The 20,779-nt window shown below is 34.9% G+C and overlaps 1 protein-coding gene across 1 annotated transcript in view; it reads right to left on the reverse strand.

Annotated features, from left to right (window-relative positions):
• LOC129216557 (uncharacterized) overlaps positions 1 to 13,628 on the reverse strand; it is a 39,592-nt gene extending 25,964 nt beyond the window's left edge. The window contains exon 1 of the mRNA XM_054850772.1: positions 13,490 to 13,628. Within this exon, the coding sequence (XP_054706747.1) occupies positions 13,490 to 13,628 (139 nt within the window). The remainder of the gene's footprint in view (positions 1 to 13,489) is intronic.
• Positions 13,629 to 20,779: the final 7,151 nt, after the last annotated feature.

Below are 20,779 nucleotides of genomic sequence, written 5' to 3' on the forward strand. Positions count from 1 at the left end.
AAAAACAAAACAAAGAGCGAAAATTGAAAGTTACTTTAAAAGCCTTACTTGAATTAATTACAAATATTTTATTTATTAACAAACATAAGATGGCAACAGTTAAAAATTTTAAATCATTGAGATAATATTTCTGATCATTTCCATACAATTAAAATCACGAGAAATACGCAGACGACAATCTATTATGATTTATCTTTCTTATTGTTGCATTTATAAAACTATTTTTATTCGCAAAAAAAAAAAAAAAAATCAACACCTCTTGGAGCGATTGGAGTCAAAATTGAACCAAAGCCTGTTTACGTATGGATTCACATATATTCCAAATTTCAACCAGAACGTAGCATTACTTCTTAAGATAGGGCACTCACAATGGAAAAAAAGAACGGGCGATTGCGCTACCCCCTTTTTAGCTGTTAACACCAAAATAAAATCAGCTCTTATACCCACTAAGGGCTACTTGTCAAAAAATTTTTGTTTGATTCCGTTTGTTATTTCTTGAGATACAGCAGTCACAATTGACGACAAAAAACGTTCTATAACTCAACCCCCGTTTGAGTTATTAACACCAAAATTGAATCAGCACCTGTTCCTGTTAATGGCAACATATGGACCAAATTTTGTTTGATTCCGCCAGTTACTTCCTGAGGAACAGCAAGCACGCGTAACTCAAAAAACGTCCCATTGCTCCACCCCCCTTGGAGGGATTCGCGCCAAAAACCAATGGGCACAAGTTCACATAGCGGCGCATATGTGTACCGAATTTCGTTCGATTTCATGCGGTAGTTTTTTCTGTAGAGTGGCCACAAAAAACTGGTCACACACAGACGTGACACACACACATACACACATACATACACACACACATACACACACACAGACAGACAGACATTTTCCAAAAATAGTCGAAATGGACTCAGCACACCTCAAAACGTTCGAATTCGTCAAAATTCGAAATTCGAAAATTTGCACGAATCCAATACTTTCTTCTATATATTAGATATAGAAGAAAGTAAAAATGATGTTATCTTTATCTTCTTTACTAATAATAAAGCTGAAAGTCTCTCTGTCCGGAGGATGTCTGGATCTCTTTGACACGCATAGCGCCTAGACCGTTCGGCCGGTTTTCATGAAATTTGGCACAAAGTTAGTTTGTAGCATGGGGGTGTGCACCTCGAAGCAATTTTTCGAAAATTCGATGTGGTTCTTTTTCTATTCCAATTTTAAGAACAAAAATATCATAAGATGGTGGATTATAATAACATGGAACTGTAACATGGGCACAAGCCAATTGGCGAGATACGAAATTATCATAACGTGGAACCGTAACATGGGCACAAGCCAATTGGGGAGATACGAAATTATCATAACGTGGAACAGTAACATGGGCAAGTCAATTGGCGAGAAATTTACCATACATTATTTGTAAATGTACAGACGAACCAAAAGACCTTTTAATTTTCTACTACGGGCAAAGCCGTGTGAGCACCTCTAGTTGGTTTTATAAAATATCAATTTTTTGAGTAGTTACAGCAGTGTGTGTGTAAAATTAGAACAAAATCTATTTCTTACACATTCAATTCTTTTCTTGTTCAAAACAATTAAAGCAGCTTTTATGTGAAATAAATCTTACAATAACATAACTCGGTGCAGCCATCGGGTAAAAAAGGGTTAGGCACCTCTTACACAGCCTAATATTATTAACAGTATCATGTGTGAAGGAAATAAATTTTAGTTCTGCGCAAAAAAAGCATCTTAAACATATCTACTGTTTAGCATATGCAAAGTGTTAGCCGTCATTTTTATGAAGTTGTTTTTACTTTTCATGCTAAGGACTTCATCGTGAGATTTACGAATAGAAATAACTCGAAACAATGCTGGGACTTAAATGTTGTCGTTTGGAGCCAAGGTATCAAAAGTCATTTTATTGGTCTTTCAGAAATATAATTCTTGAGTAGTTACAGTACTCTGATAATGGGGTCGTTTCCAATATTTTAAAAGTATTTTTATTCTGAAACAACATGCTTAAAAACATAGGATCTAACCATTTTTTTAAATAATTTGTTTCAGTTTAATAATTTTAAAAAAATTACTTAACTAGGTGATCTTTCATTGTTTACATTTCTTGCCGATGACATCACAGATGATGAAATTCCATTCTATTTTGCCATTTTCACAGAACAAAATATTTAATTTGCATCTTCACTCATGTGTATTGGCAACGATAGGGTTGATAGCAAGCGTAGAGCGCAATTGTAATTCGCTTCTTGATTACCATAACGTGGAAACGTGTTAGAAAGATGCGCCAAAGAGCATCATTTGTGACGTCTTTCAAGACCACGCCTTGTTTGAAAAATTGGACATTTTAAAAAATTAAAAAATAACTGTTGGGGAAAATAAAAGTATTTTCTGGGTCTATGATATATATATATATATATATATATATTTTTTTTTTTTTTTTTTTTTTTGCTTACTCTGTCAATTTCAGTGACTTTAAGTACTACTTTTGACTGAAGGAAACAACCCCATTAAGTAAAACATGGATAAAAACTAAACGTCATTTTAAAAATATTATGAATAAAAATTTCGTTTTGGAAATTTATTCTTTGTCTCGTTCAAAACAATGAAAGCAATTTTAATGTGAAATATCTTATTTAATAAAATATGCCAGTAATTATTAACAGTATTATGTGAATTTGTGGGGAATAAATCTTAATACCCTGCTCAAAATTAAACATCCACTATTTAAAGTCTAGAAATTCTAGTTGCGAATTGAATGAAATTTTTTGATTTTTTAACTTCTGACGTTAATTACTTCATCTTAAGATCTACAAATTGAAATAACTTTTGATGCTGTACCTTAAATAATGGCGTTAAATTAGTTGCATCTCTATTTAATGCATGGTGTTTCTATTCATAATTAAAAACATTTTGTTCGCGTATTCTTTATACTTTAACTACTACTTTCATCTCAATATCAGTTATATTCAGCAATATGCTAAACGTAATAATATTTATCCACATTTCAAAATGCCTAGAAAAAAGGAATTCAGATAAGTTATTTTGCAGATTTTCTGAAACATATAGGAAAGAAGCTGTTGTACTACTAATCGACCTAGGCTCAGTGAAAGCGTTCCATCCTTATCTAGTTTTACATCACAAGATGACACTTTAGGTCATTTTACTCATCCAGAATCATCTAAATCATTCAATCTCAGTCTTAGACAAATCCTTGGTAGATGTCACTACTGTGTATCAAGACGACATGAAATTTACCTTGCCAACGGCAATATCTCATGGCAAAACGAAACGACAACCATCATTCATATTTTTCCAGGTAAATTTTGATTATTTCGAAGTTTGCTTAGCTCAAAAAAATATGTGTCTCACTGTTCCCACTTACCAGGGAAACAAAGAAGCTAAATTGCATTTCGGTTTTTTTTTTTTTCCTGTTTTTGTGAATGCGAAGTTTTTCTAGATTCACTTTTATAAAACCCATCACAGCGACAAATATTGTACTATTTGAGATAATTTGATTTCTTTGTTTTTTAATGAGAAAAAAATGTAATTTAATTTTCTTGTCTCACTGTACCCACTCTTCTATTACAATGAACTGATACCTCCAGTCCAATTCATAGTACTGCAGTAATGTATAAATCTATACCGCGACTTTCTAAATATTTTGAATGGAACCGATTCCTAAAATGCATAGTACTGCAATGCATAAGTCTATACTGCGACATTATAAGTATTTTAAAATTGAACTGATACCTTCATTCCAATGCATAGAACTGCAGTAATGCATAAATCTATACCGCGACTTTCTAAATATTTTGAATGGAACCGATTCCTAAAATGCATAGTACTGCAATGCATAAGTCTATACTGTGACATTCTCAGTATTTTGAATTGAAACGATACCTGTAATGCATAGTACTTCAATGCATAAATCTTTCCAAGACTTTCTATGCATCTAGAATACAACCAATACATTTAAATAATTATTTAGAAATTAAGTAAAATACTTAAACTCCTAAAAGATTGTCTAAAAGATCTTAAAGGAATAAGTAAGACCGGCATTTAAAACAAAAGAAGAAAAAAAACAGACAAGAATTCGATAGTTTTTTCTACTTTTCGTGTAACCATTAGCTCTGCAAGATTTAAGACAATTTATCTTCATTTGTCACACACAAAGTTAAAATCAAGACACTGTTTCTTTCTTGACCAAAGATAAATTACCTCAGCCATAGATATCGCAGCAATTAAGACCTAAATTTGTTTGCTCAGAATGGCAACAGCAAGGAAAGCTTTTGCACGATATCTAATCTATCAGGTTGTTCCGTTTTTTCCTCTGAAGAGGTATAACAGTAGAGAGAATATTCTCTTTTGTAGCTAAGGAAAAATCTTCACTAAGACCTTTCACTTTCTTCACTGCCCCGTAATTGGTCATTGCTTTCCCTTTAGACTAAAATTCATCTGCGCTCATTGAACATTTTTTTTTTGGTTAAGTTAGTTTGGGTTTTATACAAAATATTTTTCGACAAAATAGTGATGATTAGCATTCTTATTAATGGAGTGATAACTCCAGTCGCAATTCTAGAACTTGAATAGGCTGATATATGGATATTATATAGGCTATACATACGCTCAATAACAAAAACAAATTGACGCACAAAGAAGCAATCATCCAATTTTGAACTTTTGTATGCAAGAGTGTTTTGATCAGATATGCAAATGATTAAAATTTGGTGTCCAATGAATGAACAGTTTAATCTCCAGCGCATTGAAACTACGCATCCAGCAGATGTATATAAAGAGCAGTTCTTCAACAGTTGTTAAAACTTTCGGTTAGATTGCGATTCATATTATCGTTCAACAACCTGAAAATGCCTCGCCGCATGGTTCGTGCTCATTACGAGCAACAGTCAGAGTTTAAAAGAGATCGTATCATTGGATTGAAAGAGGATGGTAGGTCAAATCGGAGAATCGCTTCATTTGAGTCGAAGCGATGCGGCGATTCGAAGGTGCTGGCAAGGATGGGTGGAAAATGGCAGAGTTCAGCATTAGGATGGTAACTGTCGACCTAGGGTACAACAGATCGTGATGACAGAGTGATTGTCCAATCAGCTGTCACAGCGCTTTCTTCATCTCTATGAACCATCAGACATTCAATCTAAACACCAGTGTCCATTATGAACATTCAAAGACGGTTGGGAAAACGAAATCTACGCTCGCGCCGACCGTTACGCCACCTGCCACTAACGCCTACACACTGCCGAGCCAGATTATTGTGGTGCATGGCTCGATCAGGTTGTAATAGGGCCGACTAGAAACGTAATGGTCTTTAGCGACGAATCCTGCTTCCAACTGTCATGATGATCATCGAAGACGTGTTTGGAGACACCCGGGGACAGAGGAGGGATCATGGTTTCACTTTTGCACGCCACACTGGCCCTCAACAAGGCATTGTGGTCTGGGGTGCCATTTCCTTTGATAACTGGACCCCTTTGATCGTAATTAGAGGTATACTTACTGCACAGTGGTACGTCGACGATATCCTAAGACCCGTTTTGCTGCCGTTCCTTTTGCAGTACCCTCGGCTGATTTTCAGATAACATACGGCACGTGTTGTATGAACTGTCTGCAAGCTTGTCAAACTCTTCCGTGGCCTGCCAGATCGCCAGATCTCTCTCCCATCGAGCATGGGATATGATGGGATGGTGATTGCATCTGGCAAGGAATGTTGATAACCTCGTCCCACAATTGGAGTGAATTTGGTCGGAAATACCGCAGGAGACCCTCCGGGAGCTTTATCGGTGTTTGCCACGCCGTGCTTCAGCTTGTATCCAGGCTAGAGGTGGGTCAATACCTTATTGAACTTGTTACTGTAACTCTGATATAAATTATTCAATTGTTCTGAGAATATAATCATTTTCTGTTCCATGCATTGTCTTCCTATCCACCAATTTTCGTCTCAATCGGATCAATCTTGCTTGGTGCGTCGATTTTTTTGTTATAGAGTGTATTATAGCTGATATATAAAACTTATATAGATAGTGTCGTAATTTAGGAAGTTAGGCAAAGAGATAAAGCAATTCAATTTTGCTCGGACAAGGCAGATGGATCATTGGACAGGTATGAATGGCACGGTCTTTGTTTTACTTCTCTCAGCAGCCATTGGTCAGAGACTGCAGCACCGCCTGTAGTTTATTTGAATTCCGGATTAAAGACACCTTCTGGAAGGTGAGGGTTTGGTCCTAACAAGTCTTATCGACACGAACAGTCATATTGGAATTGACAGTAAATGTTGAACCAAAGGTTGGGGTTAACCCTGAAAATCTCCAACACTGCTCCCCTGGGAGTGTTTTCTTCCATGACGCCATTTACAGTTTTTGATGTTAGAGCCGCTTACATGTCTTCAACTAATACAGTACTAGAGGAAAAATATTGTATGAATTGAGGATCAAAATAGAAAAAGAGTTATGCATAAATCTGAAGGAGGCTTTTTTTTACGAGGGGTCCCCGATCCGGCCCCTGCTCGCTGGCCCTCACCAACCGTAGAAGATTGCTTCGTAATCTTGTTCAATTCGCAATGATTTAAATCGTCTGTTAGAAAGAATCAGATTAAAAAACGCGTTACGAGTTCCGTTTCAAACAAAATGAAAAACCCCCTTTCCGCCCCGTGGAAAGTAGAATTTAAGTTAAGAACTCATATTTAGAATACAATGCAGCTCCCACCCTAAGACAAAAAGAGCTCGGTTGAAATATTCGTAACCGAGATATCAAAAAATAAATAAAGCGCTTTCAAGAGCGTCCCTTTTTCCTGGTTCCAAACTAGCTTGTACCATCTTGCACAGCTATAGAAGCTAAGGGACTCCTGAGTTTTGTTTGCTTGAAAAGTTGTTTTAAATTCGTGGTCTCTAGTTATATAAATATGTTACTCTTTAGTTCCGGGCTTGAATTGAGTTGAACCTAAGGACGTTTGGCTAAATTAGAAACCCTTATCTCTACTGTTCTAATCAATTGAGAGCTTGGAACAAGCTTTATTTGATGCAGAAAAAAAATCTCTTTCGAACGACATAAAATGTTTAAGGACGTAGGAAATCTTTCTTCTCTTTAATAGGAAATTTACGTGAAATTTTGACTTAGAAAATTAATTAAAAAAAACTAATTAGAAAATTTAAATAAAAAAACTCCAAGTGCAAAACCCCGGGGCTCGAATTGTACGAAATTTCAAGACTGCAGATGCTCTGGGGTCTCTTGGACGCAGACCCGCCAGAAACATTCTTTCACAATTTCTTTGTCGTCACTTTTTTTTAATATATAGAGATTAATTCTCGTTATCAGTGCCAGACTTTGAAAATTCTTTGTATTTTGAAACAAAGTTTCAGCAGCAAGGATTGCATTTCATGCTTCCCGAAAAGCTTCCCTTTTCAAAGCAATTCAAAAATAACGAATTAGATTCTAAATAGGCATAAATGAATTTTCCCCCTTTATGAGCTGGAAGTAAAAGAGGTAGTTTTCTGAGAAAAGATTAAAATGTGTTTACGAGACTAAATTCATAATTTTGATTAAGAGTTAGCTATCATTTGCATAATGCGTGTTCATGCACATAATAGCTGGAAAAAGAAAAGTACAGCGCAACAGAGTAATATACAGATAAATTCTTAAAATTTATAGCAGAAAACTGACTCTGTTCGCTTAATTGTTTTGTGTAGAGGACTTAGAGTTATACCACTTGCATTCCAAGTTTCTTTTTAATGTGTTGTTATCTCATAATCCTGTCTAGACTACACAGCGTTTTGAGGTATGCAATACTTCTACCGACGAAGTTTAATTCTCGAAAGAAGATTATCTACGCAATAATGTGAAAAGAAGGCTTCTTTTTTTTTTGTTATGACACACGTTTTTGTACATTGTTTAATTCTAATCTAGGGGTGAAAACGTTTTAAAAGTTCCTGCTTGAGTAATTTTAGCGTAAATTGAAAGAAAAGTTCCACTTTCTTTTTAGATTAAACGTACCGCATTTATACCAGTAAAAGTTTCTTAGAAAAGCAATGTTCTGTTCCAAGGCCTTAGCCAGTTGTTAAGTGACTGTTTCGGAGGTGATGACAGTTTTGCTTCGCAAACTCATCAATCGTGGGGAATTTTTTACGTAGCTTAAGATTCACTGACACAAGTGGAGTAATTTTAAAATAGAGAATTATAACTATGCAGCCAAAACCAAAAGTTTAGAGCAAAAACTATTCAATTTTAACATAAATTTTTAATTATGACGCAAATAGCTTATTCAATTCATGCTATAATCTGAAATAACGTTAGTTTTATAAGGATGTATATATAGGGTGGGCGGGAAAAATTAAACATTTTTGCGATTTTTTTAGAAAAAAAATTGAATTGAATGTTTTCTTAAAGTAATAGTTTGTAATATCTTTAAACAGAGCCTCAAAACGATGTGTTTAAATTTGGTTTCAATCAGTTAATATCTTCCGGCTGCGCATAAGCCCCAAAATTTCCCAAAACAACGAAAAATTATTTTTACGAGTTTTCGGTATTTGATGAATAATTAATAATCAAATGTAATAGCCGAAGTATTTTTTCAGTCGAACTGACAATGAGATAGAAAAAAAAAGCACCTGTCCAGTTCAGTCAGTGCTTTTCGGTCGTGCAAAGCCTTAGAAACTCGTGTGCAGACGTTGGACAGCAATCCAGACAATGTCCCTCGCCTGGCCGAGGTGCTCCCAGCTCTCTCTCTATATTGTTTTTTTCAGCCTGCATCTGTCAGTAGGGATCGTAGTGCACTATTATTTAGTTCCATCTAGCTGCTTTCATTCTGCAACTCTTCGAGGTTTCTGTCATGATATATGCCTGTGCAATGGGCAGTTTGTCTCCTCCATTTCAATGAGTAGCCATTCGGCCGCATGCTTGAATTCTTAGATGGCAAGACAACGGAGCCTAGTACCTCTAAAGGGCTAATTGGGGAAAAGTTAGTTGGCTGTCTGGAACATTACCTTCAAACAGTTCCCAGTGCTTACGCAGACTATTGAACGTTGTGTAAAACTCGTCATGGTAGTCCCAGGAAAAGTTTGTGGACGGATTTATAAGAACCACCTTGCTGTTCAGATCATCCATGTCTAACTTCACCAGCAAATAAGTCTTCAAAGTCAGGGATTGGGTCACTCTCGATGTGGGATTTGGTGTCGTCGTCACTGATTTATGCAACAGTGGGGGCGAAGGTAATTCACAGTACATACAGTAGACCATTTCTGAATATTCTTGCGCATTAAAGTCGATTTTTGGTGGCGTGAATGTTCTATTTTTTTCCCTTCTTGGATCAATCTGTCTTGCCTTCAGAATTATTCGAACCCCCAAGCATTTATATATTTATTGTCACCTTGAGTTATGGCGAGCAGTAAGTTTTCAGGGTGGGCGAAAAAAACATTCTGTTCGATTGCAGGGTCGACAACACAAAACAAAGGTTTTTGGCAAGTACCTGATACATTGTATTGCTTGGTAAAAAAGTTTTGTGTCATCTTAGGATGATTTAATAGTGCACCACTAATGGCATGTATGATTTCAATATAAACAAAACTAATTCTTGAAGTTCAGGTGGTTGCTTTTTTCACTTATATATACAATCTGAGAGTTCTATTTGCCTTTGTCAACCACTTTGAATGAGATAAACGCCCAATATTTCGTACAGTCAAATCTTCTTTACAGGTTCCTGAGTTAATTGCCTTTGAAATATCAAATAAATGTTGTTGCTCTTTGCTAAGCACGTTTTGGTCAATCTGGGACAAAACAATTACTACTCTGTAAGTTAACTACCAGAAGATTTTGGCAGGCAACTTTTCACCAATTGACCCTATCCAAGAGCTGAAACATGTGGTGGAATGGCAACTCATTGAAATGGAAGAGACAAACTGCTCATTGCACAAGCATATACCATGGCAGAAAACTCTACAAGAGTTGCAGAACGAAAACAGCTTGATCGAAATAAATAATAGTGCACTTAGATACCTACTGACAGATAGATACACACAGTAGACAGATGCGCACAAAAAAAAAACAATATAGGGAGACAGCTGACGTGGTCCTTGGAAGGAAGCCTGGGATGGCGGGGAGGGGAGCGCCCCAGTCAAGTGAGTGACATTGTCTGGATTGCTGCCCGACGTCTGCGCACGAGTGTAGTTTCTAAGGCATTGCGCGACTGGGAAACATTGACTAAACCTGGAATGGTTTTTTTTTTCTAAATCTCATATTTAGTTCGACTGAAAAAAATACTTCGCCTATTACATTTAAATACTAATTATTCATCAAATACCAAAGAGCCATAAAAAAAGGTAACTTTTTCATTATTATGGAAAATTTTGGGGCTTATGCGCTACCGGAAGATATTAGCTGATCCAAACCAAATTTAAACACAATGTTTTGAGGTTCTGTTTAAAGACGTTACAAACTATTACATTAACAAAACATCTAATTAATAATATTTTTAAAAAATCGCAAAAATGATATTTTTTTCAAATATCATTTTTGATGATTTTTTTTTCAAATTATGTTTTGCCAAATTTTAGGGCCCATACGCAACTGGAAGATGTCGATCAATTTCCAAAATTCTTTGTTTTTTTTTTTTTTTTTTTTTTTTTTTTTTTTTTTTTTTTTTTTGGCCTATAAAATTTGCAACTTTTCCGCGGCATTACAACTTTGAAATTTCTAAAAAATTAGATTTTTCGGCTCATTCTAATGTATAACTTCAGATACAAATTTTAGATACATATTTAAAAATAGGAATTAGAGATGAACTTCCTAATTATATTACGACTTAAAATACTTTAAATAAAACACACTAATTTCTTAATCTGAAAATGTTTATATCGTTTACCAACGCTTTAGACAAGTTTCATTAGTTTAACTACTGTCGAAAATTCTATTAATGTGCAATAATTTTACCAGATGTAATACTTAAATCAAAACATCAACTCAAATAGGAAACAATAGTATCCTACGATTTGATGACTTAAATAACATATGATGTTTTTATAAGCAAAATTTGAAATCAAATTTGAAATTTAAATTGATTTATATTCGAGCTCACTAATGAGTTTTAGAAACGTATCATAAATTAAAAATTTCGGAACATATTTCAAAAGCTCAGTTATACTACTGTTTTTCATTGAAGAAGTTCATCACATTAAAATTCAGGGCTAAATTTCTAAGAAAAGTGACCCTGTGGATGACAACCTTCAATGTCCTTACTTGTTTAACAGCATTGTTGTTCTTTTGTTTTCTTCCTCTTCTTTCGTTGTTTTCTTTTTTTTTTCTTTCTTTTTCTTTCTTCTTTTCTTAATTTATTATTGTTACATGAAGCAAGAAAGTCAATTTTATGATAAAGCAAGAAATTCAATAGAATCAAGAAATTCAATTTTATGATTCTATTTGTATGATTCAACGACATATTAAGCCAATAATTCGTAACTTTTCTTTGAATGACGCAGTAAAACAATTTTGACAAAATACTAAGCATGTCTTTTGTAAAAGGTAGTTTGTGTACCGTCACCTTAAGCATAAAAAACAACTTTCGTTTCATCAAAATGAAGTGTTTTTAACCCGGTGGGACTCGCGCCTCCCGAACAGACGTTACGACTCGCGGGGGTGACGGAGTTACCCCAGCCTCTTTTATCCTTCTTCTACGCAGCAAAAAGTAGTTTTTTCATCTGAACCATATATTTTTAAGAAGAAAACTTTAACTAATTAAAAGTATATGAATTTTAAGTAACATTTTACATTTAAATAAATAATATATTGAGTTCAACACTATTTCCTCTATTTTTTAATTTTTATCACACACAAAAGAAAATAACAATAATTTATTTTCTTTTTAAATTTACATACCTATTTTCTTTACACCTCTTTTTGGATGAAACAACTATCACAAACAGAATTTAAATGATTTTTGCACACAAATTTTGAGCACAAGTTGCAGGTTCCGGATGTTTTCTTATCCCTATTCCTAGGGCATATTAAACACCTCCCACTTCTAGGCTTCTTTCTAGGGGGTTCTTCAATATCCGAGACACGATCCTTAATTTCCGCCCGAAGTTCATGATTTAAATTTAAATTATTGGACCTTTTTTTAGTGTGGTCACTAATCAGAGAAAAGGCCAAGTCCTTGATAAATCGTCTTCTATTTTTGTACTGAATCGGTGGATTTTTGTTTGAAAGCAAGACAATTCTGGCATTAATTACAGAAACGTTTAGTAAACTGTAAAAGATGACCAGTGGCCATCTGTTTGTCTTGCGAGCAGTGGAATAATTTGCTGCCAGCTCATCAACCACATCGACAGCTCCTTTTGTACAATTATAAAATGTTATTATTTCTGGCTTTTTACATTCCGCAGTTTCATCATCTATTCTATCATCATTGTGTAAAGTTGATAACAAAATTACACATTTACCTTTCTTCGGAACATATGAAACTAATGTCGCATCTTCTTGGAAACCAAACATTAAAGAATAAGTCTCTCTTCCTTTGCAACTTTTAAATTCTGGAGGAATCTGTCTCTTATTTTTTCTAAGTGTCCCAACCAAAGTGATTTTTTCGCGAAGTAGATCTTTCGCTTGATCATAACTGGTATACCAGTTATCGGTAGTGAGATTTCGGCCAGATTTGTACCAGGGTCTCATTAATCTTTTTACAATATCCCCTGGTGAGTTAGAAACTTTATAGGGGCCATCTGGTTGGGATCCAACGTAAACTTCCATATCACTGGTATAAAATGTTCGTGCATGAGCTAACGCATGTATTTTTATGCCGTATTTTGCTGGTTTTTTTGGCATATATTGGCGAAATCCACAACGACCACGAAAAGGTTCTAATTTTTCATCTATAGTGACGTATTCGCCTATAGTGTAATGCTTCTGACAGTTCGTCACAAAAAATTGAAAAATGTCCCTTATAGCAGCAAGTTTGTCGAATAACTGTCTCTGCTGTCTGGTATTTATATTGTCGAATCTCATGCAGCGAAGTAGAAATAAAAAGCGATTATAAGACATTGTTGTGCGGAAAATAGAGATTCCTGTTCCATCGGTCGCCCACAAGTCTCTAACATTCAGTCTGGAAGATTTGTGCAATCCACACATATACAATAGCCCAAGTAATGCACGGATTTCTAAAGGATCAGTTTTGCGTGCATCTCTTTCACGTGAAAAGTTTGGAGCGCATTTTTCAATGTATATGTTTGTACATTCGACGATTACCTGAATCATGTTATTGTCAATAAATAACTCCCAACTATCAATAGGTGTACTAACAGTCTTTGCAGGTCCTTTTGTTCCAGGTAAGTGGGACACAATATTATGGCTTCTAAAACATTCTGCCGAAATTTGGTTTTCTTCCATTTTACGTCATCTTTTGCTAAAATCCATTCCGAATTACTCAATTCTTCATTTTATGAATCTCCATCTTCCTCAGATTCCGTATCATGCTCACTGAAAATTTCATGGTCCGAAAAGTTTTCTTCTGAAATGTCCGGCTCGTTGTCACCATCATCATTCGACTCTTCATCTGTTTCAACTTCAGCTAGAAGTGTCCGTAAGCGTTCCATTTCTTTTTCATATGGAGTCGCCATTTTTCAGTTTCAAGCTTCAATGTCGACTAAGTACTTCCAAAATCAACAGAATTCCGCAGGAACAAGCACACAACTGACCAGGAACGCAAATTGAAAATCACTAATGAGAACTGAAAAGAACAGCCCCACTCAATAACTGGTTCCCAGGACTAACGAAACAACTCGCGGGGGAGATTCCGTTACCCCTGTAGCAACAGAAAGCTTCTGGGGGCCAGAAAAATGAACGAAATTCCTAGAAACCACACAGGAATGTAGGCAAGGGGAATAAACTCAGCTACTGATAAGAAAGGAATGCACACGTGTTCCGTTTCCTGTAGAACCGAATGTTTGTAAAAGCGTGGGGTAACGCAGTAACCCCGCGAGTCCCTACGGGTTAAAGCAACACGTATCGCAAAAAGGAAATGGGGAAAAAAACTAATCTTGTTAAGAGGGAAGATACTGATAACGTTTAGTTGCTACATATATTCCATCCTCGGGAAAGAAAATGGCATCACAAAAAAAATCTCAACAAAACTTGAACAAATGGATAAACAAGAGAAAAGAAATAAATTATCCACCTTAAAGCACATAAAAAATTAACAAAAACCGATGCCTATCGATCCAAAAAGAAAACAGCAACCCGTGCTCTAAACAGAAGATTAAAAAAAGAATTGCCCTCAACCCCAAATCCCGGGAGAGTCACCCGGTGTGAAATGATGGATGCGGAGACACTTAATCATTCCTCGGGGGCCCATAGGCCCGGGGGCCCGGCCCTGAAATTTTAATGCCACTAAAAGTCACGGCTGGAGCGTGGGCTTTCGCACGCTCCTGGCGCATGCGCAATTCTCGAATGGGTAAAGAAGTAAAAGAAGGGTTCAACTCCAAAATGGGATTAAATCTTTAGATGTGTGTGCGTAGGAGCTCCAGTTTATTGCTACAGCTAAAGATTTAAGAAACAGTATAATATTTTATTGGAAATTTTATGTCATGAAGAGATAAATATTTTTGATTTATATATATTTTGTTTATTTCGTGCTTTTATTATTACTCTGATTATCCAATTTGTTTTTTTTTTTTTTTTTTTTTTTTTTTTTTTTTTTTTTTTTTTTTTTTGTTCTGCAGGTCTGGTAGATTTCTCTTCCATGTTCTCCTTCTGTTTTTATTTTTATTTTTACTTTTTTAGCTAAACCAGCTACTGTACTGAATCATACTATTTTATGAATTTAGGTAAGAGTCATCGTGTAGTTAGTAATAAGAAGCTAGTGTGACGGCTAGATTAATTCAGAAGAAGACGCCGTTGCTATAAAATATTGTAAAATGAAATTGGCAACGGCAAAGGATAAAAACAGATTGCATCGGTCGAAATGTGCTAGTTTCAGTTGTGTTTTGAAGGCGCAAGCCTAATTTTTGCTAATCCTTTTCAATGTAAATAAATTTTAACTTCACTTACCTCATAGTGTTTTCTAACTTATTTGAATTCTACAATTTACAAGAAAAATGGTGCCGAAACTTCCAGGATTTTAAGATGAAATATTTTAATCTTTGAAGAAAATTTATGAGGTAAGGTGAATTTGTGCTACGCTAAGAGGAGCAACAACAGGAATTATTAAGAAATTAGAAACATTAATTAGCACGGAATTACCTGATATTGAAGTAATTGAAATAACACTTGAACTATTAACTGAAAAGGAAGAAAGCCTAAAAGCACTTAATGAAGTAATAGAACAGGAAATTACCGACGACAAACAATTAGAAAAAGAAATACTTACAGTAGAAAACTACAAAGAAGAAATTTTGACATGCAAAGCTCGGGTAAAGAAATATCTCAAGAATAATTTACAAGTTCCAAATCAAGTGCAAATTAGTCCCGTAGATTCGAGTCTTTGTACGCCAAATACTACATCTGTCAAACTTCCTCGATTAGTAATAGAAAAATTTAATGGGAATATTTGCAAATGGCCAAATTTTTGGGCACAGTTTAAGAGTAGTATACATGATAACAAATCGTTAACTGACGTTGAAAAGTTCAATTATTTAAAATCTTATTTACTAGCTGATGCAGAAACTGCAATTTCTGGGTTGTCATTAGAGGCAAATAATTATGAAAAAGCTATCGGTATTTTGGAATCTCGCTTTGGTAGAAAGGAATTGATTATTGATAGTCATATGTCTAACCTTTTAAGTTTAACACCGTGCAAAAATTCAAGGGATGTATATTCGCTACGTAGATTGTATGACATTTGCTCAGTAAAAATATGCGCTTTAGAAAGTTTGGGGATTCGACCAGAACTCTTTCGGGGTACTTTTGTTTCCCATTTTGATAAAGTGTATTCCAACTGACATGGCTTTGGAATTTAACAGATCCCATGATTCGGAACAAAATAAAGTTTCTGATTTATTATGCTTTCTAAAGAAAGAGTTAGAATCGCGGGAAAGGACTTTAATTTTATCTAAAACAAAAAATGATGAGGCTAGGAATACAAATACGTATGAAAATAGGTTTCAAAAGCGTAGGGAATTTAATAGGTACGATTATAGAAACAAGGAAATAAATTATTCAGCTGCCACATTAAATACTGTTGTTGAAAAATTTTGCGTGTTTTGCAATAGACTGTGTGACCATTTATCGGATGAATGTAATCAATTAAACATAAATGACAAAAAAGATGTACTACAGAAAAACGGGAGGTGTTTTCTATGTTATAAAAAATTTCATCTTAAAAAATTCTGTAGGACAAAAGTTAACTGCAGTATCTGTCGCAAACAAAGTCACAGAAAGGGATTGTGTAAAATAGCTTATCCGATGAATGACCCTGTTTCCCTGTCTAAAAATAAAATTAATTCTGATGCAATATTAACATCAATTGTTCCACATAAAAACAAATTTGAAAATAGCAAACAAATTGTTCTACTCCAAACATTTAAAGCTATAATTTCCGATTCAGAGGGTAAAACTAAAATACATTGTCGAGGTTTAATTGATTCAGGGAGCCAAAGAAGTTTTATCCATGAAAGATTAGTAAATAAATTGAAATTACCAATAGTAGATAGGGAAAAAATAAGCTTGCATACTTTCGGAAATAGCACCGCTATTAACGTTACAAGGCATCGCGTCAAGTTTTTGCTACACAATGTAAAAGACAAAAATAAATGTTTAAGTATTGAGGCATTAGAATCCCCTGAAATCTGCAACACATTAATAGAAGCACCCAACAAAGATTTGCGCGAACAAATTCAATCTTTAGGTATTAAATTATCGGATTGCGAAAACGGATATAGTGATAATAAAATTGACATTTTAATTGGGTCTGATTATTTTTGGGAAATAGTTTCTGGTACAACTCGACGTATAAATAAAAAAGTAATGTTGTTAGATACTTTGATGGGATGGATAATTCATGGTCCAATTTCGAATTTTGATCTTAATTTTAAAACATCATCAGTTGAAGTATTGAGTGCTATTGTCACGAAAGATTTAGATGATGAATTAACGAATCAGTTGAAAGCATTTTGGGAGTTAGAATCTCTCGGAATCCAGAATAACCCTTCTAAACGGGCTATTTCAGATGGGGAGGCTCTTCAAAAATTCGAAAAAACTTTAACTTTTAAAAACGGTCGATATGTAGTTGCACTTCCATGGAAGCACGAAAATGATAATTTAGCTAGTAACTATGATAATGCTCGAAAACGATTAAATTCACTAATTAGACGATTTTATAAAGACCCTTCTTTGTACATCGAATATAAAGCAGTGATTGATGAATACTTCAAATTGGGAATTGTGGAGGAAGTTAGTGATACTCGCAATACAGGTCATCCTACGTATTACTTACCACATTCTCCTGATATCAGGAAAGATAAAAGCACAACCAAGTTGAGAATTGTGTTTGATGCCTCATCGCATCCCCCTCATGCCCCATCACTAAATGATTTGCTACACTCGGGTCCTAATCTAAACCCAGATCTTTTAAATTTAATTCTTTCATTTCGATTCCACAGAATCGCATTTGTTGCAGATATAGAAAAGGCATTTTTAAATATTGGACTTTCGGAGAATGATCGCGATGTTGTCCGGTTTTTGTGGATAGATGAATTATTAAATGATATAACTCAAATTAAACTGAAGGTTTGTAGACTATCGAGGGTTCTTTTTGGCGTTACAGCTAGTTCCTTTTTGTTAGCAGCTGTTATAAGATATCACTTACATCAGTATTCTAATTTATACCCAGAAACAAGTTTAATGTTAAGGGAATCAATGTACGTTGATGATTTGCTTTCCGGTGCTTCAAATGAAGAAAAGGCTCTCCAATTGTCTAAAGAATCTAAATTTATAATGGAAGATGCAGGTATGAGATTGAGAAAATGGAAGAGTAATTCATTAACCCTGGAAAGTAAATGGAATGATTTGGGATTTGATACGGGTACTTGTGAACAATCTGATGTATCTTTAAAGGTGTTAGGACTTTTATGGGATTCACAAAATGATAATTTTAAATTTGATACTTCTAGTTTAATACAATTTATTAAGGAATCAGATGGCACTAAACGAACGTTAATTAGAGCTGCAGGAAGAATCTTCGATCCTCTCGGATTTATCTCCCCTTACACAGTTCGTGTAAAAGTACTTTTAGAAGAATTATGGGAACGTGGAGTTCATTGGGACGAGAAATTGCCCGAAGATATTGCTCAGGAATGGAAAAAATGGCATGAAGAATTGTCATTAGTCAATACTTTGAAAATGCCCAGGCCTTGTTTCGGACAGACTGAATTTGAAAATTTAAGAAACATACAGGTTCACTGTTTCACTGACGCCAGTGCAAAACTTTATGGTTCAGTTATATTTATTCGTTACACAGATGAAAATAACATTACCAAAACATCCTTTCTTGTATCTAAAAGCAGAGTTGCACCTCTTAAAAAACTAACAATTCCTAGACTCGAACTGACTGCCGCCCTGATAGGAGCTCGTTTAATTTCCCATATCAAGCCTATTTTTAAACGATTCATTCGAAAGTCAGTTATCATTGTTAGACCGACAGTAACATTGCGCTTTGTTGGATAAAAAGTTCTTCTACTAAGTGGAAACCGTTTATTGAGAACAGAGTTCGAGAAATCCAATCATTAACGGATCCAAGCATGTGGGAATTTTGCCCCGGCAAAATTCCCACTTTTATGAATGTTTTTAATTTTATGAATGTTTCGGATATAATAACAAGAGGAAAGAGTATATCTGAATTGATGAAATGTGAAGCATGGTTTACTGGTCCCGAATGTTAAAAAATGAAGAAAATTGGCCAAAGTCAATATCCGTTAATGATTTCTGCAATGAAGCTTTAGGAATGGAAATGCGAAAACAAGAAGTTTTATTCCTAGCCACAGTCAATGAAGATCTATTGGATTTAAAACGTTACGGAAGTTACAGAAAAGTTCTACGAGTAACCGCTTACATCAGAAGATTTATTTATAATTGTCGACATGACGATAAAAGAGTTGGTTCTTTAAACGCTGATGAAATTAATGAAGCCGAAAATTACTGGATTTTGAATGCTCAAGAACATGCTTTCCTTTCAGAAAAAAACGCATTAATTAAGGGAGAAGAGTTAGAAAGCAATTCAAAAATTAAATGCTTTAACCCGTTTTTGGATGAGAATAAAATAATAAGATTAGGAGGAAGGTTACAATTTTCCAGTTTAACAGAAGAAGAGAAACATCCCATTTTGTTATCAAATAACAATGAAATTACAAAACTATTAATCCATGAAAATCACGAAAAAGTTGCTCATGGTGGCTTATCTGCAACTCTAACAAACTTAAGACAGCGATTCTGGATACTAAAGGCGACAAAAGTTACGAAAAGTATCATTAAGAAGTATTTAATTTGTAGAAAACATCGTGCAAAACCATTTTGTGAAGTTACTGCTCCTTTACCAGCAGATCGTATCATGAAAACCAGCGCTTTCGAAGTTTCAGCAGTAGATTTTGCCGGATCAATTTATATAAAGGATAAACACGCAACACAAAAGGCTTACATTTGCTTGTTTACTTGCGCTACAAGTCGGGCAGTACATCTCGAACTGGTATTGAATCTCAGCACAGACTTTTATTCTGGCTTTTAAGCGATTCATTAATCGGCGAGGAATGATTCGAATAATTTATTCGGATAATGCTTCTACATTTAAAAAAGCAGAAAAGGAATTAGAACAGTGGAGTAAACTGGATAAGTCGAAAATTCAAGATTATTTCAGCCGCGAGCGAATTCAATGGAAATACATCGCCCCTCTAGCAGCCTGGTGGGGAGGTTTTGGGGAACGGATGGTTCAAACCGTTAAAACATGTCTAAAGAAGATATTAGGTAAGGCATTTTTATCGTATGAAGAAATGTATACTGTGCTAACAGAAGTTGAAGCTGTCGTAAATTCAAGACCATTGACTTTTGTGCATGAAGATGCCAGTGAACCATCTCCTTTAACTCCTTCGCATCTCTTGATTGGAAGACGCTTAATTTCACTTCCTGCAAGAAATTATCCGTGCAATTCCTCTTCCAGTGATTTGCGTAAAAGAGTCAAATACCAACAGACGTTAGTCGAACATTTTGGCGCAGATGGAAGGAACAATATTTATTATCTTTAAGGTCATACCATATAGTGTCACCTATACGCACTCAAAGTATTCAGATTGATGACATTGTTCTTTTAGGTGGATCTCGTGAACCTCGACTTACGTGGAAAATGGGGAGAGTGATAGAATTGTTTAAAGGTCGAGATGGAAAAATAAGATCATGTTGCGTAAAAACATCTACCGGCTTGTTAAAACGACCTGTTCAGCTTCTATATAAACTAGAACTCAATGACTGAAAATTTAAAACTAACTTTAATGTGTTCAAATGTATTTTATGTGTTTTTTCTAACAATGGTTTAATGTTATGTTTTACTAATAATTGTGTTTAAAAAATTTTGCAGATGAACTAAAAGTTCATCGGGGGGAGTTTGTGACGGCTAGATTAATTCAGAAGAAGACGCCGTTGCTATAAAATATTGTAAAATGAAATTGGCAACGGCAAAGGATAAAAACAGATTGCATCGGTCGAAATGTGCCAGTTTCAGTTGTGTTTTGAAGGCGCAAGCCTAATTTTTGCTAATCCTTTTCAAGGTAAATAAATTTTAACTTTACTT

The sequence above is a fragment of the Uloborus diversus genome, chromosome 2, assembly GCF_026930045.1.
Source record: "Uloborus diversus isolate 005 chromosome 2, Udiv.v.3.1, whole genome shotgun sequence".
NCBI classification, from domain to species: domain Eukaryota; kingdom Metazoa; phylum Arthropoda; class Arachnida; order Araneae; family Uloboridae; genus Uloborus; species Uloborus diversus.